This window comes from Culex quinquefasciatus, chromosome 2 (assembly GCF_015732765.1).
Source record: "Culex quinquefasciatus strain JHB chromosome 2, VPISU_Cqui_1.0_pri_paternal, whole genome shotgun sequence".
Taxonomy (NCBI): Eukaryota; Metazoa; Arthropoda; class Insecta; order Diptera; family Culicidae; genus Culex; species Culex quinquefasciatus.
This window is the reverse complement of record NC_051862.1, coordinates 42361978-42380499: the sequence shown is the minus strand read 5'-3', so window position 1 is coordinate 42380499 and position 18522 is coordinate 42361978. Positions and strand designations below refer to the sequence as shown.

Here is an 18522-nt window from a genome sequence, read left to right as displayed (position 1 = left end):
TTTAAGTCTTTGCTACATTGGCCAGAGCCGAGGGACAAAAACAAAAATTAGCAATTCTCAAGCTTTTCGCAGTTTTATGTTGATTTTTAATTTAGTTTTTTTTTGTATTAGATTGGATTAGATTAGATTTTTAATTTTGTTTTATGTTTTGTTGCTTTGATGACTTTTTGACTTTGATGATGCTTCGATTTCTTGCGTCATAATAAACTTTTTTGAATCATTGTTTTCTCTATACGGACTTGGGGGGACTTGGGAGTGTCTATACAAAATTGCTATGATATCATTAGAACATCTATATCTTGAAAAGTGATTTTCTGATCGATTTGGTATCTTGGGCACAGTTTAAGAACGCGGAAAAAATCACTTTCTTACTCGACCTTTTATAACAAAAGCTCGATTTTGTCAAACTTATAAGTTTACACCCTTCATTTTTCATTTCTTGTTATGTTAAGTGGATTATAGTGCATGCATGCATGACGGACGATTACATTTCTGTCAAATTATAATTTTTTAACAGTATTTTTTGAAAAAAAATGCAAAACAACTAAAAAAGAATTTTTTCCGGTATTTTTTCATATTCAAAAAAATGTCCATGAAAATGTCCATGATATTTTTAAATAGTTCAGAAAGTTATCTACAATATTTCTTTAAAAAAAAGTTGTTCGCGCGCAGTCACCCTGTGCGCAACGGACGGTGTTGGTGCGGCGTCCTATCCCCCGCACGAGCAGCTGTCAAACTCGCCGTCGCCCGTCGCTGCCAACTTGATCGACATAAAAACCCCGCTCACAGCGGAAGTAACCACACACACAACACTCTCAGCACAGCCGTCGACCAGAGCAGTCGGCAAAACACGTTTACGCTACAAATAAAATTAGATTTAGTCGAGAGTAGAAAAATACAGTCCACTTTAGTTTTAATCCAGTGCGCCGCGTTTTATTTCGCATGTTCCACTGCTCCCCGCGACTAACATTGGACCTTCTCAGCCGGATAAAAAGTGAACCGCGAAATGGAACCGCTTCGAAAGCGTCGCGACTTGCTCTTTTCGCGAGTGAAGTGGGAGCAGTCGAACATAAGTGCAGTGGAACAAAGAAAGCCTCCGATCGGAGAGCTGCAGGAACGCCTGCGCAAACTGACGGACCTCAGTGACCAGTTTGACAAAGTGCAGAGCAATCTGGAAGAACTGACGGAAGTGATTAGTGAAATAACCTCAATTTTCAACTACCGGTTGGAATTCGAGGAACTGTACTATACAGTAAAAGCGCGCTACATCCAGATGCTGGAGGAACAGCAGCCCCCTCAAGGAAGCGGCAAAGGGACCGTCGCGGAGACAAAGGACGAACTGCGGAACACCATGAAGCTGCTGCTCGAAGCACAGGCCCAGACCCAGAGCACCATGTCGCAACTGGCTGGCCAAGTTGGCACGAACGCACGTTCCCGTTCTAACGAAGATTCTCACAGTTCCGGAGCCCTAGTTCCGCTCGAGGTGCGCCTGCCGTCCTTCTCACTGCCGACGTTCATAGACGAGCAGAAGCAGTTGGCGTCCGTTCACGAAAGCACGAAGAAGGAGCAGGAGCGGAAGGTGGATCAACGAAAGACCGCTCCGTCAACCAAGGCGATCCAGAGTTTCCACGCGAACACCCAGCCAACCTGCCCAAAGTGCTCCGAAGCTCACACCATCTACCAGTGTGCCAGCTTCAGGGAGCTGCCAGCAAGCGATCGACGAGAGTTGGTGGAGCGAGCCAAGCTCTGCTTCCATTGCCTCAAGTCGACCCACGGAGTGAAAAGCTGCACGTCAGGATCGTGTAGGAACTGCAAACAGAAGCACCACACCCTGCTCTGCACGGGTGGTGTCAGCTCTGCCTCGGACTCCGGCCAGCCCCGCGAGCAAGCAGCAGCTGAGAAGAAGCAGCCACCTACGAAGGTGGACGCCACGAAGCAATCGGATTCGGTGGCATCTTATGTCACGGATCTCCAGACCAGCCGTTCAGTGAACTTCATGAGCTTGCTGCCTACGGCTGTCGTCAAAGTAATGGGGAGAAACAACGTCTTCCACGAAGTGCGGGCAATGGTCGACTCTGCCTGCATGAACTCGCTGATCAGCAAACAAGCCTTCGAAAGTCTTGGCCTGGAACGGCGCAACGCCAGCATTCTCGTGAGCGGCATCACCGACGGGAAGCCCAGCAAGACAACCGGAGCAGTGACGCTGCAGATCGCATCGCGATTCGACGACCGTATCGTCATCGTGGTGGATGCACTCATCCTGAACAACCTGGTCCCAGATCAGCCGAGTCAGCAGTTCAACGTCGACACGAATGCCTTGGCCGAGGCGCCGCTCGCAGACCCGAGCTTCAACCAGCGTGGAAAGATCGACCTCTTGCTGGGAATCGAGGTCTTCTTCTCCATCCTTGAACCGGGCAAGCTGTTCGACGGTCGAGGTACGCCCATCGCACAGAACTCCATCTTCGGCTACCTGGTCGGTGGCCTGTTCGACACATCGCATGCCGCCGAGGGCCGTGCGGTGTTGGGTCTCACAACTACAATGAACCTGGACCAGACTCTACGGAAGTTCTGGGAAGTGGAGGAGGTGCCCAAAGCCATGCAGTACACCCCGGACGAGCAGCGCGCTGCCGAGCACTTCCACTCCGCACTCTCTCGCAACGAAGCTGGGCGATACGTGGTTCGCCTACCCTTCGACAGTGCCAAGCCGCAGCTCGGCGAATCGGCTACCGCTGCCATCCGGCGGTTCAAGGCCATGGAACGAAAGTTTAGCCTCGACAGTGAGCTACAACAGAACTACAAGCAGTTCATGACCGAGTACCTGGCGCTCGGACATATGGGGAAGGTGCCGCCTTGCGAGGTGGCAGTCGCACCGGAGAAATCGTTCTACCTCCCGCATCACGGCGTGGACAGCAAGACGACGAAACTCCGCGTCGTGTTCGACGCCTCGAGCAAGACTGCTTCCGGGGTGTCCCTGAACGACCGCCTGCTAGTGGGGCCGAACGTGAACGAGCCACTCTTCAACGTGTTCACCCGCTGGCGCACCTACAAGTTTGCCTTTTGCGCTGACGTCGAGAAAATGTATCGGCAAGTGCTCGTCGACAGAGAAGATGCCGATTACCAGCGAATCGTGTGGCGTGAAAGTCCGGAGCAACCTCTGGAACACTACCGCTTGCTGACCGTCACCTACGGAACAGCGAGTGCGGCGTACCAAGCCATGGCGGCCTTGCGGCAGGTCGCTGAGGACAACAAGGAGCAGCATCCGCTGGCAGCCGAGCGGATCCCTCTGAACTTCTACGTCGACGATCTGCTCTCCGGGGCAGACTCGATCGACGACGCCAAGAACCTGCGCAACGAAATCACCCACGTCCTGGAGAGTGGTGGTTTTGTCCTGCGAAAGTGGAGCTCGAACGAACCGCAGCTGCTGGAGTGCGGTGCAGAACAAGAAGAGTCCATTCCGTTCAAGCTACCCCAAGAAGAAGACGCCGTCAAGGCCCTGGGAATCAAGTGGACCCCCCAGGAGGACGCGTTCAGCTTCGACCTCAACTTCGACATCGACAGTGCCAACACCAAGCGCCAGCTTCTGTCCGACTCGTCGAAGTTCTTCGACCCATTCGGTTGGATCGCACCTGTGACCATCCGGATGAAGATCCTTTTCCAACACCTGTGGCTCTACGACCTAAGTTGGGACGATCCACTCCCAGCCTTCATCCTGGGAGAGTGGATTGCGCTAAAGGAATCGCTACACCACCTCAGACGAATTCGGATCAAGCGCTGGATTCCACACTCTGGAGGAAGCTGCAACTCCACGGGTTCTGCGACGCCTCCGAGGCTGCGTACGCAGCTGTGATCTACGCCCGCACGGTCGCCGAAGACGGCACAGTCGAAATCAACCTCGTCGTCGCCAAAACCAGAGTCGCACCCATTCAACAAATCTCCCTGCCACGCCTGGAGCTGCTGGCGGCCGAGTTGCTGGTGGACCTGATCGTGAAGGTGCTGGAATCGTTCACGCACTTGGAGGTCGAGCTAGTGGCGTGGAGCGACTCGCAGATCGTGCTACACTGGCTCTCGTCGCTGCCAAGGAAGTGGAAAACGTTTGTGGCCAACCGCACGTCCAAGATTCTGCAGTTTCTGCCGCGCAAGCACTGGCTCCACGTGTCGTCCAAGAACAACCCGGCCGACTGCGCGTCCCGGGGAATCACGCCGCTTGAGCTGCTGATGCACCCCCTGTTTTACGGCCCCAGCTGGCTGAAAGAGATCAAGGATTACTGGCGCATTGAACCACCGGGCGAGGTCGAAGAGGATGAGCTGCTGGAGATGCGGACTACGATCACCTGCCTGTTCGCGAGCGCCGTGCCGCCGCCCTGGTGCGACCACGAAACGCTGACTTTCCTGCTCAACCGCTACTCGGATCTGGCTCACATTCGGCGCATCTTGTCCTGGATCAACCGTCTGCGGCTCAACTCTCTGGCTCGTCGCACCAACGCGCCCAAGCTGGAAGGACCGCTGACGCCGATGGAGATCAACGACGCTTGCTTGCAACTGGCGCGAGCGGCTCAACACGACAGCTTCCAGACGGAAATCGATTGCCTGGTCAAGAACGCACCGCTTCCAGGCAACAGCAAGCTCAAGGCTTTGTTTCCGTTCGTCGACGCAGATGGCACTCTGCAGGTTGGTGGCCGACTCCAGAACTCCAACCAGCCGTACGACGTGCGCCATCCTGTGATCATCCCAAAAGAGCACCGGTACACGAACCTGCTGCTGTCAGAAGTCCACCTTCGCAACCTGCACGCAGGGCCAACTCTGATGATCGCCACACTCAACCAAAGATATTGGATCGTTGGCTGCCAAACGGTGGTTCGTGGCTACGTTGCGAACTGCACGCGCTGCTGCAGAATGAAGGCGAAAACCGCGACGCAGCTGATGGGAAGCCTGCCTTCCGTGCGGACGAACCCGGCTCGTCCTTTCGTGCACTGTGGTGTGGACTTCGCGGGTCCAATCCTCGTCCGCACCTCCAACCTTCGGACGGCCAAGACAGTGAAAGGCTACGTCGCTGTCTTCGTTTGCCTCGCGACCAAAGCAGTGCACCTAGAAGCCGTCTCCGACCTGTCCACGAGCGCGTTCTTGGCCGCCCTCAAGCGCATGTTTCCCCGTCGTGGGATAAGCAGCGAGATCTGGTCCGACCACGGAACCAACTTCGTGGGCGCGGACCGACACATCCGAGAGCACCTGCAGTCACCTGAGTTCAACAGAACTGTCAACCAGTACCTGTCGGACCTTAAGGTGAAGTGGACGTTCATCACTCCATCCGCCCCCCACATGGGAGGAATCTGGGAAGCGGCGGTGAAGAGTATGAAGAAGCACCTCCGAGTGGTGCTTGGGAACACGGCGCTGACGTACGAGGACCTTTCGACCGTCTTGACGCAGATCGAGGCGTGCTTGAACTCGCGTCCCTTGTGCCAGCTCTCTGCGTCGCCCGACTCGTACGAAGCCCTCACGCCGGGCCACTTTATCATCAACCAGCCGCTCAACCTGCTGCCGGAACCGGACATCAGCCACATCAAAGAAGGCCGTCTGGACAAGTGGCAACGGATTCAGCGCCACGTCGACGAGATCTGGGCACGCTGGCGTGACGAGTATGTGGCCACCCTCCAACCGCGGAACAAGTGGCAAACGGTGCAGCAGAATCTGGATCCAGGACAGCTGGTCCTGATCAAGAACGAGAACACGCCACCTGCGGCCTGGGAGCTCGCAAGGATCGTCGCAGCACATCCGGACCCGTACGGCGTCGTTCGCAACGTCACCGTGCGCAGAGGAGAGAAGGAGTATCAGCGGCCGGTGCACAAGCTGGTCCCGCTTCCGATGGATTGAGGCATCCGCCTCAAGGGCCGGGAGGATGTTCGCGCGCAGTCACCCTGTGCGCAACGGACGGTGTTGGTGCGGCGTCCTATCCCCCGCACGAGCAGCTGTCAAACTCGCCGTCGCCCGTCGCTGCCAACTTGATCGACATAAAAACCCCGCTCACAGCGGAAGTAACCACACACACAACACTCTCAGCACAGCCGTCGACCAGAGCAGTCGGCAAAACACGTTTACGCTACAAATAAAATTAGATTTAGTCGAGAGTAGAAAAATACAGTCCACTTTAGTTTTAATCCAGTGCGCCGCGTTTTATTTCGCATGTTCCACTGCTCCCCGCGACTAACAAAAGTATTTCCAACCTTTGGGTGCTGAGATAAAACCTTCCAAGAAATGAAAAAAGGAAACATATATACTAGGGTGTTTCATCCAAACAAAAAAGTTCTCAGAATCAGGCAAACCGAGGTTCCCCTAGTAGAGGATACCCATAGGGACTCTCATGCCAAATATCAGCCCATTTGGTTGAGAATTGGCCTGTCCCCAGCGGTTCAAAGTTTACATGTAAATTACTATGGGATTTTTATGCTTTTTGATCAATCGTTCCTACAGGTCTGGGGACAACATGGATTCACACGGAATAAAGACAGGTGTGTAGGGGATGGTCCAATGAACAAATTCCAGAAGGAATTAGGGTTGTCTATTCTGTCCCCAAGGTGCGCATTGGATCGACGTCCGGTGTCTCCAGAATCAACGATTCACCCTTCAAATGTACGCATTGTCCTTAGTATGCTATGACGGCTAGCTGAAAATTACGACGCCCCATGTCAGACGGTGAACACGTGGCAGAGCATACACTCAAGTTTTGGCTCAGAAAAATTCTTTATAGTAATAAAATTACAATTTTTGATGTTCCTTTAACAATTTGAACTATTCTAAATAACATAACATCATGATTTTGTAATAATAATGCAATCGATGCTTCTCCACGGCAGCTACCACGTGGTTGAAATATTTGCAAAAAAAATACAAATTTGCTATGCAAAGATTCTGAATTCGACTAAATAATATCAGGATTACTCGAAATGATCACTTTCTAGTTAAAAGAAGGTTTGCAATTAAATATTCCAGCCGTTTCTCACCCACGTGGTAGCTGCCTGACGTATGGCGTCGCGGTGTTCATCGAGCTTTCATAGCATGCTAAGGAAAATTTGATGCTTTTTGAGGGAAAACCGTTGATTCCGGAGACATCGGATTGTTTGCCGATGCGCCAGGTCTAGGGACAACGAATCCATATGCTCTCTTCGGGAAAAGTGTTCTCCAGACCATTCCCCATAGGCCTGACCATACCAGAAGTTGGCGCGTGATTTTCCCAGACCTGTAGGAGCGTTTGAACAAAAAGTTCCAATTTCCCATAGTAATTCCCATGTAAACTTTAACCCTGATGCGCGCAGCCAGTTTACAACCAAATGAGCTGATATTTGGCATGAAAGTTCCTATGGGCATGCCCTACAAGGGGAACCATACTAAAACTTGATCCGAGAATTTTTTGGAAAACGTACCCGCCCTAATATACAGTCCAGACTCGATTATGCGAAGCCTCGATTATCCGAGGTTTCGATTATTTGAAGGTTCGTGTAGGACTTCGCATAATCGAATCAAGAAGAAAAAAAAAGTTTTTTTTTGTTGTTTTAGATTATTACTTTTAACATAAAATTCGAGTTATGCGAACCCATTTTAATCAAATTTGAATAGTTGATTGCATATTAAATTGAAAAATTCATACTTTCAATATTTCATCACCACCATCTTGGATTCAAAAATTCTAAATCAATTTAGAGCAGTTCATATGTCATACTAAAGCTCAACAATCGAAAGAGGCAACGAAAAAAAAAAATTCTCGTGATTCGATTATCCGAAGTGAAATTTTGCCAAGGCCTTCGGATAATCTAGTCTGGACTGTACTTCTAAATGCTACCCAATTTCGCTCTCATTTTTTAATCGACGATATCTTGGAAATTTTTTATCCAATTTTCAATGTCAAACAATAAAACCTTTGTGAAATTCTTTCTTCAGAATATTCTCAACATTTCGAAATCACAACATTTCAAAAAGAGTTTTTCTATTTTAAGAAAGTCTTATTGGGCCCTTTTTAATCGTGATTTCGAAATAATCACAATGTATTTTTTTAAATCATTTAACAAAGGTTTTATTGTCTGACATTGAAAATCGTATCAATAGTGTTTAAGATAACGTCGATTGAAAAATGAGCGCTTATGCGAATGTATGTATATGTATGTAACACTTTGATATTTTATTTCTAATCTATCCTTATCCGTACCTACTATTTTCATTATTGCACAAAATGTATCAGAAAATCCCTTCTCAAAATACAAGTTTTGGATATGTTTTTATGTCACTTTTTTTCAAATTTTGTATGAAGATTTGTATGTAGAAACCAATGATGCAAAATCGCTTATTTGGACTTAAGGTATTGATGGACAAGGTTTTCATCCAAATCATAAAATACAATGAAGAGGCTGAGTAGTCTCCAAATTTGTATGAAGAATTGTACGAACAAATCAATGTGCAAAATGCTTGTTTGAAGAATGTTTAAAAGTAACGTTTCTAAAAAAAATATTTTTTTTACTGTCACCATACCCAGACAACTATTCTCAATGGGGACCAAAGATAAACCTCAGAAATTAAATATCTAAAAAATCTTTTAAAATTTACCAAGTACAACTTACCCTAGAGTTGTCAAAGAACGGCGTAATCATGAACCCAATCAGGATGACCGAGAAGCTGTACAGCAGGATCAGTATGAACACCGGTAGATAGTTGGTGTGCTGGAACACCCCGAGCGAGAACAGCAAAATCACGGACACGAACGTCAGGAACGTCACAAACACGGCATAAATGATAAACCAGCCACACCTTTTGGAGTAGACAAATAGATAATAAACGGAAATAGAGAAGTAATTAAATTTCTCGCTCACGCCACAGCCAAAACCAATAAATATATTACCAAAACACGGAGTCACGCAAGCCCATAATTTTCAGCCCTTCCTTGATGTGGTTCTCCTTCTCGCCGACTATCAGTATCAGCAGATATGTGATAAACTGGGACAAGGCCATCACCATGTAAATTGGAATGACCAGCCGGAAGGCCACCATCCAATTTCCCGTGTAGGCTTCCTTAGGAAACATTTCTAGCGTTATATGAGGTATCTGTAGATCGTCGTTTTGCGTCACCAGCTGTCAAGGAAAAAATCGTCGTTAGAAATTTAAAACCCTCCTAAAAAAGAAAAACGAACTCACCTTTATCTTGGTGTACTCGAGCAGCGTCTGCAGCGCGATAAACCCCGAGTAGTAGTACTGGTTGACCGGACACGAGTCACCGGTTTCGATCGGAATGACCGCCGACCAGTAGCTGTCTGATTGTCTGCAGGTGACCAGCGACGAGAACAGCTCCGTCGTCGCCGGCGTCACGAAGAACGACGGATTGGTGCGGATTTCGTACTTGAGCGGTCCGTACATGGGATCGTCGCTGTGAAAGATCAGCGCCAGCGGCATCTTGTCCGGATCGCGCCAGTACGCGGCCAGCAGCTCCTCCTGGGACTCGTAAAACTGCCACTCGATGGGGTACTTGCCGGCGGTGTGGTGCCGGTTCGAGAGCCATAGTTTGCTCACCTCGCCGAGGAATTGCTGGAAGGAATGACATTTTTTCAATTTCCTTATTTTTAACAAGCCACATTGGTCAAATTTAAGTGGTACCCTGTTACATAACAAAATACATATTTAAACAAATCCAATGGCGCGGTATTGGATAACCAATTTTCAGATTTTTGATATGGGTAATTCTCTACCAACTCACACGAAATCGGGAAAAGTTGCCCCGACCCCTCTTCGATTTGCGTGAAACTTTGTCCTAAGGGGTAACTTTTGTCCCTGATCACGAATCCGAGGTCCGTTTTTTGATATCTCGTGACGGAGGGGCGGTACGACCCCTTCCATTTTTGAACATGCGAAAAAAGAGGTGTTTTTCAATAATTTGCAGCCTGAAACGGTGATGAGATAGAAATTTGGTGTCAAAGGGACTTTTATGTAAAATTAGACGCCCGATTTGATGGCGTACTCAGAATTCCGAAAAAACGTATTTTTCATCGAAAAAAACACTAAAAAAGTTTTAAAAATTCTCCCATTTTCCGTTACTCGACTGTAAAAAATTTTGGAACATGTCATTTTATGGGAAATTTAATGTACTTTTCGAATCTACATTGTCCCAGAAGGGTCATTTTTCATTTAGAACAAAATTTTTCATTTTAAAATTTCGTGTTTTTCTAACTTTGCAGGGTTATTTTTAGAGTGTAACAATGTTCTACAAAGTTGTAGAACAGACAATTACAAAAATTTTGATATATAGACATAAGGGGTTTGCTTATAAACATCACAAGTTATCGCGATTTTACGAAAAAAAGTTTTGAAAAAGTTACTTTTTGCGTTTCTCTTTGTTTCGTCGTCCGTGTCTGTCGCGGGTGACCATGAACGGCCATGATCGATGACGACCAACTTTTTTGAAACTTTTTTTCGTAAAATCGTGATAACTTGTGTTGTTTATAAGCAAACCCCTTATGTATATATATCAAAATTTTTGTAATTGTCTGCTCTACAACTTTGTAGAACACTGTTACACTCTAAAAAATAACCCTGCAAAGTTAGAAAAAACACGAAATTTTAAAATGAAAAATTTTGTTCTAAATGAAAAATGACCCTTCTGGGACAATGTAGATTCGAAAAGTACATTAAATTTCCATAAAATGACATGTTCCAAAATTTTACAGTCGAGTAACGGAAAATGGGAGAATTTTAACACTTTTAGTGTTTTTCGATGAAAATACGTTTTCGGAATTCTGAGTACGCCATCAAATCGGGCGTCTAATTTACATAAAAGTCCCTTTGACACCAAATTTCTATCTCATCACCGTTTCAGGCTGCAAATTGTTGAAAACACCTCTTTTTCGCATGTGCAAATGGAAGGGTCGTACCGCCCTCCGTCACGAGATATCAAAAAATGGACCTCGGATTCGTGATCAGGGACAAAAGTTACCCCTTAAGACAAAGTTTCACGCAAATCGAAGAGGGGTCGGGGCAACTGCTGTGTGAGTTGGCGGAGAATTACCCATATCAAATTTGAGCTCAACAACTCAAGTAAACCAAAACATTTTTTTTTTTTCGTGGTTCGATTATCCTAAGTGAAAATGTTCGAGCAATTCGAATGATCGAGGCAGGGCTGTAAATGACATGCTATGAAACTTTTTCTTGTTTGTCAAAATTAAACAAAATAAAAAACACGATTTTTTTACTGGCATGATTCGATTATTCGAAGTCCCATACAAACCTTCGGATAATCAAAACTCCCGATAATCGAGTCTGGACTGTACTTCATGATACACCCACAGTTGGGCAGCGCAAAATGAGAGAATACAGAACACGATCTGGTAGTATAAAGGTACTGTGAAAGAACACAGAGGATAAATCCCGAGATTGACGAGAGCGTTATTCTCATGGGTTCATTTTCAAAACAGTTCATCAACCAAAAAATGTGCCGATATCGAGACTCGAACCCAAGTCCTTTAACATATCGAACTGCGCCTTTGCCGTATCGGCCACCAAAGTTCGATGACGATGAGATCTCGGGTGAGTTTCCAAAAAGCCGTAAGAGCCACCGTGACCTCTGACACTAGTTTTCGTTTTTCTCCAAAATGAAACAAAATGTCATGTATCTTTAGTTTGGGGCACTTGAAGGACGAGTAGATGAACAATCTCAAGCATTTTTGATATTGGTTTTTCGTAAGTAGGTCGAATACCGATGCAATGGTCATTTGCAAATAAAAGCCACTCAACACGAAAAAAAAAACAATTCTCGTAATCGTGAATTAAATTCACAAATGCGTGGTTCTCACGAAGGAATATATTCACGTTTATTGTGCAAATGCACCATACTCATGAATAAATTCCTTCGTAGTTCTCACATTCGTGAACTTAATTCACGATAACGAGAATTGATTTTTTTCTGTGAATGGGATGAACGGTTTCAATGAACAAATGAACACAATTTCGTGGTGGTTCACCCGCGAGAGGTTTATTCATTCCATTTAATTTGCCATAGTCGGAGTTATTTTTTAAATACAAAACGCAGAGAAATTTTTTTGTTTGAACGGAGCTATCCTAAAAAAACGTTAATTAATCAACCTTTAGGTGGTTGGTGCCTTCCATGCATTCATATTGTGATTACACTACACAACCCCAAAAACATTTATTTTTATCAAAATATCTGAGATCTGGCATCAAAAAAAGTGTATCCAAAACACTAAAGTACTTATAACTTTTGATAGGGTTGTCAGATCTTTAATCTTTTGAGCTCGTTGGAAAGGTTTTTTGATTACCTATCTAACGATGGGTTGCGTGATAGATCCGGACTAGTTTTTATCAAAATAATTGAGATCCGGCCTCAAAAAGTGTATAAATAACACTTAAGTGCTCATAACTTTTGATGGGTTTATCAGATCTTCAATCTTTTGAACGCGTTGGAAAGGTCTTTCAAATGCTTTTCTAACAATATATAGCATGACGGTTTTTTTTACAAAAAACACCCTTTTTACAATCTTCCGAAGTTTAGCTAAAATCGTTGTTTTAGCATAACTTTTGAAGTACTTTTCTAAACTTCATAATATTAACTAGGGTCTTGTGAGACCCCAAGACGGATCTAATGAGACCAAAACGGTCCAAATCGGTTCAGCAAGTCCGGAGATAATCGTGTGCATATTTTTCGGTGCACGGACTCACATCCAGACACACGCACAGACATTTGTTCAGAATTTGATTCTGAGTCGATAGGTATACGTGAAGGTGGGTCTACGAGGACGAATAAAGAAGTTCATTTTCGAGTGATTTTATAGCCTTTCCTCATTGAGGTGAGGAAGGCAAAACTGTTTTTATTTATTCCCATTTTCACAGTTTTCTGTTTTCAAAATTCCCAATTTATATTTTCAAAAAATGATTAAAATGATACAGCCTAAATTATGAACAAATTGTTGTTTTATACAAAAATCTGCCCTCAAAGCTAATGAACCAAAAAGGTTAAAGTTGGCAGCTCTAAATGAATTAACAACAACATAAAGATAAAAAATAATCGGTTAGTCTCAAAAAGAATGGCTCTTTCCTTGAATTTTTCGGGGTGAACCATGACATTTTGTCTCAGGGTCCAGAACAACTTTTGCAGGATTTTTGTCATAAAGTCGCTTTAAAACGATGGATTAATGTACATATTCACCAAATTTCTTATGAATATGCTTTGAGAGATTTGAATTACAAATTTGACCAATACTTGACCTCCTATAAAAAGTTTCCGAACCAAATTTACTAAAATTCCGGCTTTCTTTAAAATTACCGCAAAGCAATGCTGAAAGAACCATAACGACCGAATAAAACCATTTTTTGTACAATTTGTCATGAGAATAAAGCATCATATTGCTTAGATACAAATTTGAGAAATAAACAATGCTTTTTATTATTACTTTAGCGAAAGGTTTTTAAAAGTTATTGTTTAAATCTTTTGCCATATCACACTATAACACTTTAAAACCTTTTCGGACCAATCACATTGTAGTGTTTTTAGCAGCAAGTTTTAGTGCATTTTTCATACTTTCCAAAAAATACTGCCATTCATATTCAATTATCCTTAATTAAGTCCTTTCAAAAATAACACAATAATCTAATCATGAAAAATGTATACGTTCATTTTTGGTCATTGCACAGTGGGCTAACAAGAAAATTTAGCAACTCGGTAAACTACGACTCATGCTGAAAAAAATCAAGTTTTGCAACCAGTTGCTTACAACATTTTTTTGCAATTTCGAGAAACGCTTCTTGAATGGAATTTTTTGTTAAACATCCATGTGTTAGGTAAATTCACCATTCAAAACAAAAAAATATTGAAAAGTGTTACTTTTCGATATTAGTGCTGAAAATTTCAACTTTTCAACACCTATTTTAGTGCTGAAAAGTTGTGCTGAAAAGCAGAACTTTTCAGCAGTGGTATTGAAAGGAATTAATTTTCCATTATTTTTGGTAGATAAAAGTAGGCCGTTTCGTCGCTCAAGAATTACAGGAAAAGTAAGAAGCTTCACGACGGAATTGCAAAAAAAAACATTGTGTGACACAAACTTAGTCCAGAACATGTTTTTGTCGCCCCGGTTTACGGTTCGTATAAACTAAAAAACTGTATCAAATAAAAATTAAATGATCGATCTCTTACCTCCGTGATCAGCGACGCGTTCGGCTGCGGCAGCACCGCGATCGTGTGCGCTTTGTAGTGCTGAAAGTGCTCGAACAGGGACGCCGCCCCACGTGGCTCGGTTATGGCGGGAAAGTTCGGGTTCGGGATCAGAATCTTCAGCACGATCAGCGTCCCCAGCGTGTAAAGCGGAAGAAACACCTCGGCGATGGTTTTGCGCGAGTCGCGGATTTTCAGCTTGAAATTCCGCACCAACGTCGCGCCCAGCTGCTGGCAGAACGAGCTCGTGTTCAGCAATTCCTTGCCCATGATGTTTGATGTTTGGTTTAGTAGTTGATTTTTGTTTTCTGCTTAAAAGCTACGACGGCTTTAAAAAAGGGACGCGCGTTCAGTACGTATGATTTTGCTTGCTTAAAAACTTATGCTGAAATGTTGTGTGATGTGATTTAGGAATTCCACAACGCGCGCACTCTCCCTGCTGCGGGGCTGCAACGAGGGGAAAAAACATAAGCTTGAATCATACGCGAAGGCAAAAAATCCGGATCAAAACAAAACCACGCGAAGCACGTGCACGCGCCTCACCAACACTAGCGTAATTTGCAACCCCACCGGCCGGTTCAAAACAAAAGCACGTGCGTTTGTTTACGTTTTTCACACCAACACCAGGGCCGGCACGCACACATCCGAGGGGTTGTGCTATAAAATTTTCCTCACACACACAGCGACGCGCCATAAAATTTCGCACCCCAACACACGCGAAGGGGATGGAAAAAATTATCGATTTTTCGCAAAATGTCAAAATTTTCCGGATTTTCTCGCGAAAATTTGTCCAAATAGACCGAACATGGACGAAATCTGCTCAAATATCTTAGAAACGGGGCACTTAACCGCTTTCACATCAAATTCCGTCCAGGGGGTTGCAAATCGAGCCCGTTTTCCGAATTACGCCATAATCGAACCCTACCCTCTTTGAAGTTTCCACAGATACGGACCCCGACCGGATTTTCCTGCCGAATTTATCCCAAAAATGGGTTGCGTTGCACTTTTTGGCGTCGTCGAAGTCGTCACATTTGCGATTCGCGGTGAAAAATCAATCCAAACAGCCGCGGATAATCCTGTTTTCAACGGGCACCATTTTCGCTCTGGTGAACTTTTTTCTTCTTCACACTTCGACCGACCGACCGACCGAATGATGCACCCCCTTTGGAAGCAAGCCGCGAACTGCTACGACAGCCCAAGCGGCGTTCTTGGCAGCGCTTGCAAAGGGATACGACGCGTGCTATAAAGGCAGCGAATTTCCCGCGCCACCTCCAGTGTCCACCCCCCTTGGGCTGGTCAAATGTGCGGCGTGGCGTCCGTTGCCAGGGGCAACGCAGCGAAAGTCCTGCAACGCGACGCGTCGTGAATTTTCGCCGCGACATTTTGCCATCGAAAACCGCCGTTGATGCCGGTGTAATTTGATATTTTGAATTTGGTCAAAAGTTTAATTAATTGGATTACGTTCCAGAATTAGCACGTCTTGATGTAATTGGTTTTTTTTTTGGGGTTTAGAACCACTGCGACCATTGAGTTGATCTATTGCGGTATACCCATTTTGTTATCGCAAATTTCAGGATGACACGTTACCATTTAGGGTTACGGTCATTGGCTGACACTGCGATGTACCCCAGTTTGGCAAGATTTCTAGGATGAAATCAACTACTGTGCCGGGGTTTTCTAGCCAGACATCATTTGGACTTATTATGCCCTTATTGAAGATCCGTCTTCTTTTTGCAGAAACAGCGCTGTATTCGCAAATCAAATGTTTTGATGTTTCAGTCTCACAGTTACAAATCCGACAGATATCAATTGGACTGAGCCCAATTTTTTTCAGGTGATATCTAGACGGACAGTGTCCTGTTCAAGGGGTTTCCAGCATCGTGTCAGACTGGTCACTAATCCGGAATTACTTGGAATTTGAGCAAGTAATTCTGTAATTCAAGATTTACTGAGTAATTTCAGAGTAATCCTGGTAATTCCTAATAATTCCAGTAATCCTGGTAAAACCATGATTCTTGTTTTGTGAAAACATACTTCAGAAAATAATAAAATATTGAAAAATAACTGTTAAAAAGATAATTTCGATATTCTATTTATTGCCTATTAATTTTCATGTAAGAATCCAAAGTTATAGCTATTACGGAATCATTCAGATTTTGAGTAAGTATTTCAGTAATTCCAGAATTACTCCGCAATTCTGCAGTAGTTCCTGTAATTCCGGAATTACCTAGTAATTCCGTAGTAATTCGAGTAATTCCATAGTTACTCAGTAATTCGTGTATTTCCCACCAATTAAAGTAAATCGGCAGAATGCATTTTGCTTTTCCTTGATGCCTTTTATGGTTGTAAGAAGTACAGAGGGGATTTGGAATGTCCGCAAATTTGGATGCTCTCTAATTCAAATGTATTCGGATGAAAAACAACTCCAACGTCAAAATCAGTTGTCAAACTGATGATGATATTAACCCCATTATTCGACGATTTCCAAGTAGGGCGTCCAAGTTTCCCGGAAAACGGAAAAAATATATTATTTATTCCCGGGAAATTTTTGAAAACGTCATAAAATCTATGTTTTCTTTATATTTGTTATGTTTTTAAAATCATACTTTTAGCTCAATACTATTAATAGAATAGCACTTTTAGATAGTTTTAAAGATTTTTTTGTTCTTTGTTGTGCTTTGAATTTCAAATGCACTCAAACGTCAAAATCAGTTGTCAAACAGATGTTACCCAATTATTCGATGATTTTCAAGCAGGACGTCCAATTTTCCCAGGTTTTGGGTTTCCCGGAAAACGGGAAAAATATTCATTTATTAGATTAGATTAGATTAGAAACGGGAAAAATATTTATATATTCCCGGGAAGATTTTGAAAAAGTCATAAAATCTATGTTTTCTTTATATTTGTTATGTTTTTCAAGCTTTGAATTTATAGAATTAACTCAATACTAATAATATCAATCTAAACAAGGATGGCAGTTTTAAGATAGCTTAAACAAATTTTTGCTGTTCTCTGTTGTGCTTTGAATTTTATATGCACCACATTTCTAATTCAAATTAAATAAGTATTTTATAAATATTTATTTATTTATTATTTCTATATGACAAAAATTGGTTTAAGATGCATAAAAAACAAAAATGACAACAAATAAAATGGTACCAATTTATGTAAAATTTTAGAAAAGTTTAAACATATTAATTGTAATACTAATGTTATTTCCAGGCCAAATTAGGATTTTTTTTAATTCCGGGAATTCCCCTACAACCTATAAAAATCCCGGGAACTTTGTGCACTATTGACAAGCACGTGGTTTTGTGCGTTTGACAACTGTCATTCGATCCAATTCCAAAGACTTTTCTCAATATGCTGGAAGCTAGGCAGCAATTCCAAGTTATTTTTTATTAATTTGAGCAATTCTAAGTGATTTCTGGAAATCCCAAGTAATTCTGGGAAATCATAGTAATTCATGACATATTGCCAGTAATCCTGGTAATTCCATTTAGACTGGTCAGTAATCCTTGATGCTGGAAACCCCTTGGTCCTGTTATGAGACCGATGTATATTCTGAGATATTTTTTATTCATATTCATGAGTTGAGCGAATTTTTGTTTGGAGGGGACGATAAACATTTTCGACTGACGCATATCGTGTGCTTTCACCCAGTTCAACTGAATCAACTTTTTCTCCAATTGTGTGAATTCCATATTAAGTGTGCTTTTCGAGACTCCGCAGAATGGTTCTGGGCCTATGAAATGCCCGTCCGAACCTCGTCTTGCTAAAAGGTCTGCTATTTCATTACCATCTATTCCTCGGTGACCCGGGACCCAGTACAGATGTACCCGGTTTCTGGATGCTAATTGTTTCAAAAGTGTTATACATTCCCAAACAAGCCTGGATTGGCATGTTGGCGATTTTAATGCATTCAAGGCAGCTTGACTGTCTGAGAAGATACATATTTTTGCAAATCTGTAATTTCGTTTTAAACAGATTGCTGTACATTCCACAATAGCGTATATTTCCGCTAAAAATACTGTTGTCCATTGTCCCATAGGTATTGAAATATTCAGTCCAGGACCAGTTATTCCAGCACCCGTTTTGTTTCCCATTTTAGATCCATCGGTGTAAAATATGATCGATCCTGGAGGAATAGTTGGCCCTCCTGACTCCCACTCTAGGCGATTTGTTTCAACTACTTTGAACGGTACGTCTAGGTCCAACTTACTCTCCATCCAGTCTGTAATCTCGAATACTCCTTGGTTTATTGTAATTGGTTATAGTGACGAACTATTTTGGAAAAGTGCTATCAAATTATACTCTTGTGTAGAGTGGAG

General features: G+C 43.7%; 2 protein-coding genes across 4 annotated transcripts in view; both read right to left on the bottom strand.

Moving 5' to 3' along the window:
* The window catches only part of LOC6042195 (ATP-binding cassette sub-family A member 5), a 28889-nt gene extending 13522 nt beyond the window's left edge, over positions 1–15367 (bottom strand). The window contains exons 1-5 of one of the 3 annotated variants that reach the window (XM_038251350.1): positions 14735–15367; positions 14174–14638; positions 9175–9561; positions 8882–9111; positions 8604–8790 (exon numbers count right to left, since the gene is read on the bottom strand). In XM_038251350.1, coding sequence (XP_038107278.1) covers positions 8604–8790; positions 8882–9111; positions 9175–9561; positions 14174–14461 — 1092 coding nt within the window. In that variant the 5' untranslated portion in view covers positions 14462–14638; positions 14735–15367. The remainder of the gene's footprint in view (positions 1–8603; positions 8791–8881; positions 9112–9174; positions 9562–14173; positions 14639–14734) is intronic. The other 2 variants (XM_038251349.1, XM_038251351.1) reach the window with 2 other exon arrangements.
* Positions 15368–15695: 328 nt separating this feature from the next.
* Positions 15696–18448, bottom strand: LOC119767205. Its single transcript, XM_038255251.1, has 2 exons — positions 17733–18448; positions 15696–16048 (listed from the first exon to the last, which is right to left on the bottom strand). The coding sequence occupies exons 1-2, from the start codon at positions 18418–18420 to the stop codon at positions 15762–15764; spliced, it is 975 nt and encodes a 324-aa protein (XP_038111179.1). The 5' UTR covers positions 18421–18448; the 3' UTR covers positions 15696–15761.
* Positions 18449–18522: the final 74 nt, after the last annotated feature.

Coding starts and splice junctions, on each gene's coding strand:
- LOC119767205 (XM_038255251.1), bottom strand. CDS start 18,420: ATGGAGAGTAAGTTGGACCTAGACGTACCGTTCAAAGTAGTTGAAACA. Junction 16,049..17,732: donor ATACATCGGTCTCATAACAG/GACCAAGGGGTT, acceptor CCCCTTGAACAG/GACACTGTCCGTCTAGATAT.